The sequence below is a fragment of the Mus pahari genome, chromosome 20 (assembly GCF_900095145.1).
Source record: "Mus pahari chromosome 20, PAHARI_EIJ_v1.1, whole genome shotgun sequence".
Lineage (NCBI taxonomy): Eukaryota > Metazoa > Chordata > Mammalia > Rodentia > Muridae > Mus > Mus pahari.
The window spans coordinates 29,454,173-29,460,000 of NC_034609.1; the positions used below are offsets into that span (position 1 = coordinate 29,454,173).

The 5,828-nt window shown below is 43.3% G+C and overlaps 1 protein-coding gene across 5 annotated transcripts in view; it reads left to right on the plus strand.

Annotated features, from left to right (window-relative positions):
• Positions 1 to 5,828, plus strand: part of Dus2 (dihydrouridine synthase 2) — a 41,962-nt gene that overhangs the window by 17,469 nt on the left and 18,665 nt on the right. For 3 of the 5 annotated variants that reach the window (XM_021220053.1, XM_029532647.1, XM_029532649.1), the window contains 3 exons: positions 993 to 1,084; positions 2,897 to 2,940; positions 4,614 to 4,674. In XM_021220053.1, the coding sequence (XP_021075712.1) occupies positions 993 to 1,084; positions 2,897 to 2,940; positions 4,614 to 4,674 (197 nt within the window). The remainder of the gene's footprint in view (positions 1 to 992; positions 1,085 to 2,896; positions 2,941 to 4,613; positions 4,675 to 5,828) is intronic. The other 2 variants (XM_021220055.1, XM_029532648.1) reach the window with 2 other exon arrangements.

Here is a 5,828-nt window from a genome sequence, read left to right on the forward strand (position 1 = left end):
CACACACAAAGTTGATGAGATATGATCAACTTATTTGTAGTTATGTTCTATAAAATTGCTACTGAGAAGACTAATTGTACAGTTTTGGAACCATTAGCCAAAGTTAAAGGCGTGTGCCACCGCCCAGTGCTTAGGGTCTAGTTAAACAATGAGAGTACCAACATAAAATAAACCAAAACAAAACTGTCAAGAAATGCACTAAAGATGACTTGTTTTTTGTTTGTTTGTTTGTTTTTGGTTTTTTTTTTTTGAGACAAGGTCTCATGTAACCTAGTCTGGCATTGAACTCATTGCGTAGCTGAAGAGTTAACTCCTGACCCTCCTTCCTCAGCCTTCCTCGGGTAGACTTACCAGTGTGCACCGTCACGCCTAACTCTGACAGATATGATACTATGGAAACAAATGAGAGTATCCCCTTGTTTGATCTCAGCTGGGAAAATGACTCAACTTGTGTGTGTGTGTGTGTGCCATTTCTCATCTGTTTATAAATAATTAGAAATATTGAAAGTATTGATTTGCGGGTGGTAAATGAATTTCAGTAGATAAGTGAATTTGCAAATATTGCAAGTTCAGGTAATCGGGAGGTTGGGTGATGTGCAGTCAGACTCCCCTCATGCTGCCCGGGCACTACATAGCTGAGACGTGACAGCTTCGCTGGGACCTTAGAGCACTGCTTTCTAGAGCGGTTTGGGCTCAGGTTTCATCTATGTCCCTTTCTCTCAGCTACAATGCCAGTAGTTTTAAATGTAGAGCCCTAACTATAAACATGCCATTGACCAAATGATTGTAAAGTGAACCACATCACTCTGAAAACAGACTATCACTGGCCACTCAGAAGCTTCCCGGGTGCATAGTTATGTCTTAAGAAGAATATCTATCTAGAATGCACTGTCCTCCCTCTCCAGGTTGTAGTCTTGCTGTGGCCTCCCCCGCTCAGGCTGGCTGGAGCGTGCATCCTAATGGTGTGGTGCATGTGCTTGTGTTTTGTGCAGAGGTGCTCAGCACGGTGGACTTTGTTGCTCCTGATGACCGAGTAGTCTTCCGTACGTGTGAAAGAGAACAGAGCCGCGTGGTCTTCCAGATGGTAAGAGACACCTCCCACTCCAGTGTTCAGCGTCCTCTCTGTTCCCTGCAAGTTCCTAAGTCGTGCTATGTCTGTCAGTATTGAATGCCTGTACGTACCATACTGTACAATGGTGGCGTCCTATGATGGGCTTGAAAGTTTTCCAGAGATCAGTTCTTGCTTGGGTAGCCTGTGGGGACTGTGGAGATTAAGTTATTACAGTCAGTTCAATGCCTGCAGTCTCAAACTCATGAAATTATGAATTATCTGTTTGATATGATTTCTATAATTTTTTAATCATTAGAATTGATTATTCTGGCCAAAGTGTTTTCATGCAGTATATATCAAAGGACTTAGGTTTTCTTTTTTTTTTTCTTTTTTTAAAAATTTTAATTAATTATTTTTTAATCTTTAAGACATGATTTCTCTGTCTAGCCCTGGCTGTCCTGCAACTCACTCTGTAGACCAGGCTAAGCTCTAACTCAAATCCACCTGCCTCTGCCTCCCAAGTGCTGGGATTAAAGGCGTGTGCCACCACGCCTGGCAGACTTAGGTTTTCTAAAGAGTAGTTAGGGAAGACTTTTGTTATAGATATAATTATATGATAGCTTTTTTGTCTTTGTCTTTTTCTTTTCTTTTTGACTTTTGTGTTTTTTTGAGACAGGGTTTCTTTGTGTAGCCCTGACTGTCGTGGAACTTAATCTGTAGACCAAACTGGCCTTGAATTCAGAGATCCACCTGCCTCTGCCTCCCAAACTTTTGGGATTAAAGGCATGTACCACTACCACCCAGCTAGCTTTTCTCTTTAGGCAAAGCTTGGTGTTTTTTAGGAATAGCTCCTGAACGACATTTAGAACCTTTTAAAATTTGGTAACAATGGATAGACAAAATACATGCCTTAATGTTAATTGTAGAATTTGAATGGTAGGTATCTGAATATGTGATATATATATATATATATATATATATATATATATATATATATACACATACATACATATACATATACATATACATATATATATATATATATATAGTGTTTGTGTGTGTGTGTGTGTGTGTGTGTGTGTGTGTAGGTCAGAAGTTGTTTGGTATCTTCCTTGTTTGCTCTTCACTTTGTTGACTGAGGCAGGGTCTCTTACTGAAACCAGAGCTTGCTGATTTGACTGGTCTAGCTGGCCAGCTTGCCCCAGAGATCCTGTGTCTGTCCCATGAGCACTGAGATTACAGACAAACTGACAGTTCTGCCCATTTTTTTTTTTTAAATAAAATTTTATTACATTACCTGTGTGTGTGTGTGTGTGTACACGCTTGGGTCATAGTGTGTATGTAGAGGTAAGGGGATAACTTGCAGGAATCAGTTCTGCCTTCTATGTCCCAGTGATTGATCTCAAGTTGACATTCTTGGCGGAAAGAGCCTTTTCCCACTGAGTGGTCTTGCTGGCCCCCACCTGGTTTTTATGTAGGTGCCAGTGCTCTGAATTCTGACCTCATGCTTGCATAGCAAGTTCTTTATTTACTGAGCCACTCTCCAGCCCCTGCATTGTTTTTTAATGTTTGAAAGTTACTGTGACGTAATGATACTGTCTAGGCCTTCCAAGCCCATCTTTTTCCTTGGTTGCTGAGTAAGTCTAGTGTACTGGTCTCTTAAAAAAAACAAATAAACACTGCTGAGTTACTGTTCCAGCCCTAAGTGGGCCTGAGTCCTATACTTGCTGGCATGTGTATATGCATGCATGCATGTATGTGTGTGTGTAAGATACCAATAGGTGTGTTTGTCTACATGTGTGCACTTGTGTCAAGACAGGTTGATGTAGCTTCTTGTGTTCCCAGGGGACTTCAGACGCAGAGCGAGCCCTTGCTGTGGCCAGGCTTGTGTAAGTTCCTCCCTCCTTGGGGATGCCTTGTCTCTTCTGTAAGCTGTGAGACCTTCATGTCAGTAGCAACCCATCTTTTGCTTCTTAGTCCCTTACTTTCTTTCTCAGGAGAAGGGTATTGGGTTTCTTTCTCTGTGGTATCTGAAGGCTGGCCTGGGACTCCTTACACCGCTCTGGTTGTACCCCAGAGGTCATCTATGTGGTTATATCCTAGAGGGTCTCTATGTGGAGCCCTCCTTTTAATGTTTATTCATGGGTTTCCCTTCCCAGGGATTCTTCTGGGAGTCCTGCAGCTTTAACCTCATGGAATGAGATAAGATACATTCCTTCCAGAGTCGGTGGTCAGGAGGATCCATGGTTGAGATGGTGGCCTTTGGAGTTAGAGCAGAACTCAGTTGGAATTTAGGCTTTGCTATTTGGTAACTGTGTGAACTTAGGTAGCTGTATTAGTTAAGGTTTCCATTGCTGTGAAGAGACATTATGACCAACGAAACTCTTACAAAGGTATACATTTAATTAGGGCTGGCTTACAGTTTCAGAGGTTCAGTCTGGTATCATCATGGAGGGGAGCATGGTAGCATCCAGGCAGACATGGTGATCTAGAAGGAACTGAGTGTTCTACATGGTGATCCAAAGGCAGCTAGAAGGAGATTGACTGTTCTGCACTGCGTGGCGCTTAAGCATAGGACTTCAGAGCCTAACCCCACAGTGACTCACTTCTCCCAACAAGTCTACATCTACTCCAACAAGGCCATACCTCCTAATAGTGTCGCTTCCCATGGGCCAAGTACATTCAAAACACCACAGTCACTTACCTAATGTCTTTGAGGACTTTGTTCTCTTCCTTATAAAATGATGTCTATCAATCTCTGGCATAATAGGGAGCAGCAAATGAAATAAAGGATGTCATGCCTTTGCAACATGCGGCATATCATGAGTGCTTCATATTAGTTTTTGTTATTGGTGACAGTGAGAGTAAGAAAGAACTCAGACCTTAACTCCTGTAAACCACACACCACTTTAAACCAGTGGATGAGGTGAAGATCTTTTCTGTATCACAGAATTCTTTGGAGTAAACCAGTTGTGCAGCTCAGCAAATGGAGCCAGTCTAATACAACTACCAGCTCCTCCTGCTCCTCCTCTCCCTCCCCCACTTCTTTTTCTATTTTTATGTAGCCCAGGCTGGCCTCAAACATGTGATCTTCCTGCCTCCACTTTCTGAGTTCTGGGATTACATATGTCCCACCACAGCTGGCTCAGTTTAGTAACGTTTGCAGAAGTTAAGCTCTGCAATGGGCTCTGTGCTCACGCCACCTTTCTACATTGACAAATGGCTCCCACTATCCCAGTCCAGACGATAGCCCTAGGACGGAGTTCAGGGTCACTCAGTATTTGAAATACCTGACCTGACACTCAGCATGGCAAAGCCCTGTGCACCCATTTCCTCACAGGTGTGTATTCGTTATGTCTTTCTTCTCAAGCGCTCCTCTGGGGATGCAGTTGCAGTTGGGTGGAAGGGCTCTGTTTCTGATTGTCACCTTTTGTCATTGAGAGTTAGCGTGCTCACAGGCCCAGGAGGCTGAGGAGATTCAGGAACCCAGACCCCTTACCTTCCTTGACTTTCTTCCCGCAGGTAGAGTGTTTACCTCTTTCTCTCTTTCATGCTTTTCCAGAGAAAATGATGTAGCTGGTATTGATGTCAACATGGGCTGTCCAAAAGAGTATTCCACTAAGGTAAAACCATTTATTTATATCCTTAGAATTATAAGTGAGGCTAACTATTATAGTTCCTGGCTCCAGGCTAGATCCTGTGCTGGACTAGGACGATGCTCAAAGGGATGTTATTGGGCTAGATATGATGACCCACACTTGAAATCTGAACTTGCGGAGGCTGAGGCAGGAGGATGCTGAGTTGGAGGCTAGACTGAGCTACAGGATGACCTTGAACTTCTGATCCACTGGGCTTTATTTCCCAAGTGCTGGAATTACAGATGTTGACCCCACATTTAGTTCTGTGAGATGCTAGGGACTGAGCCCAGGACTCCGTGTGCACTGAGCAGGTTGAGCTATAATGCAGCCCACTGACTTTATTCCTAATGAGTTCAGATGTTCGCAGATCCTGTGGGTCAGCAAACTGACTCAGTGGGTATGTAAGGCTTGCCACACGTGCCTAATGATGTCAATTCAATCTCTGAATCCCACTGTGGAAGGACACAGTCAACTCCTGAAAGTTGTCCTCTGACCTCCGCAGGTACTCTGTGGGATGTGTGTGCCTCTCCCCACACAGAATTCATAGCCACAGTAGCAGCAAATAAAATTGAATTTTTAATGATCTTCCCTCTAGGGCTAAAGAAATGACTCAACAGTTAAGACTGCTTGCTGTTCTCTAAGAGGACCTGGCTTCAGTTCCCAGAACCCAAGTCAAGCTCTAAGAGACCTGAACCCTCTGGGCTCTGAGGGCATGTCCACACATGTGGCATACTTACATACAAACATATACATATTTGAGAAAAAAAATTTCCCCTTTCTATTACAACTGTAATGTCAGCACACATCCAGGGTTATATAACATAATCCTGTATCAACAAAATCAACACAAAATCATTCATAATATTGTCTAATACTTCAGAAATATAGATAGTTATGAAAATTATTGGTAAATAAGCCTATCATCAGGAGACAGCCATTGGCAGGAGTGATGGCTCAGCAGGTAAGGGTACTTGTCACCAAGCCCGATTACTTGAGTTTTAGCCCCTGAACCCACATGCAGAAGGAGAGAACTGACTCCTGCAAGTTGTCCTCTGATCTGCACACATGTACACACACACACACACACACACACACGCGCGCGCACACACACACACGCACACACACACACACACACACAC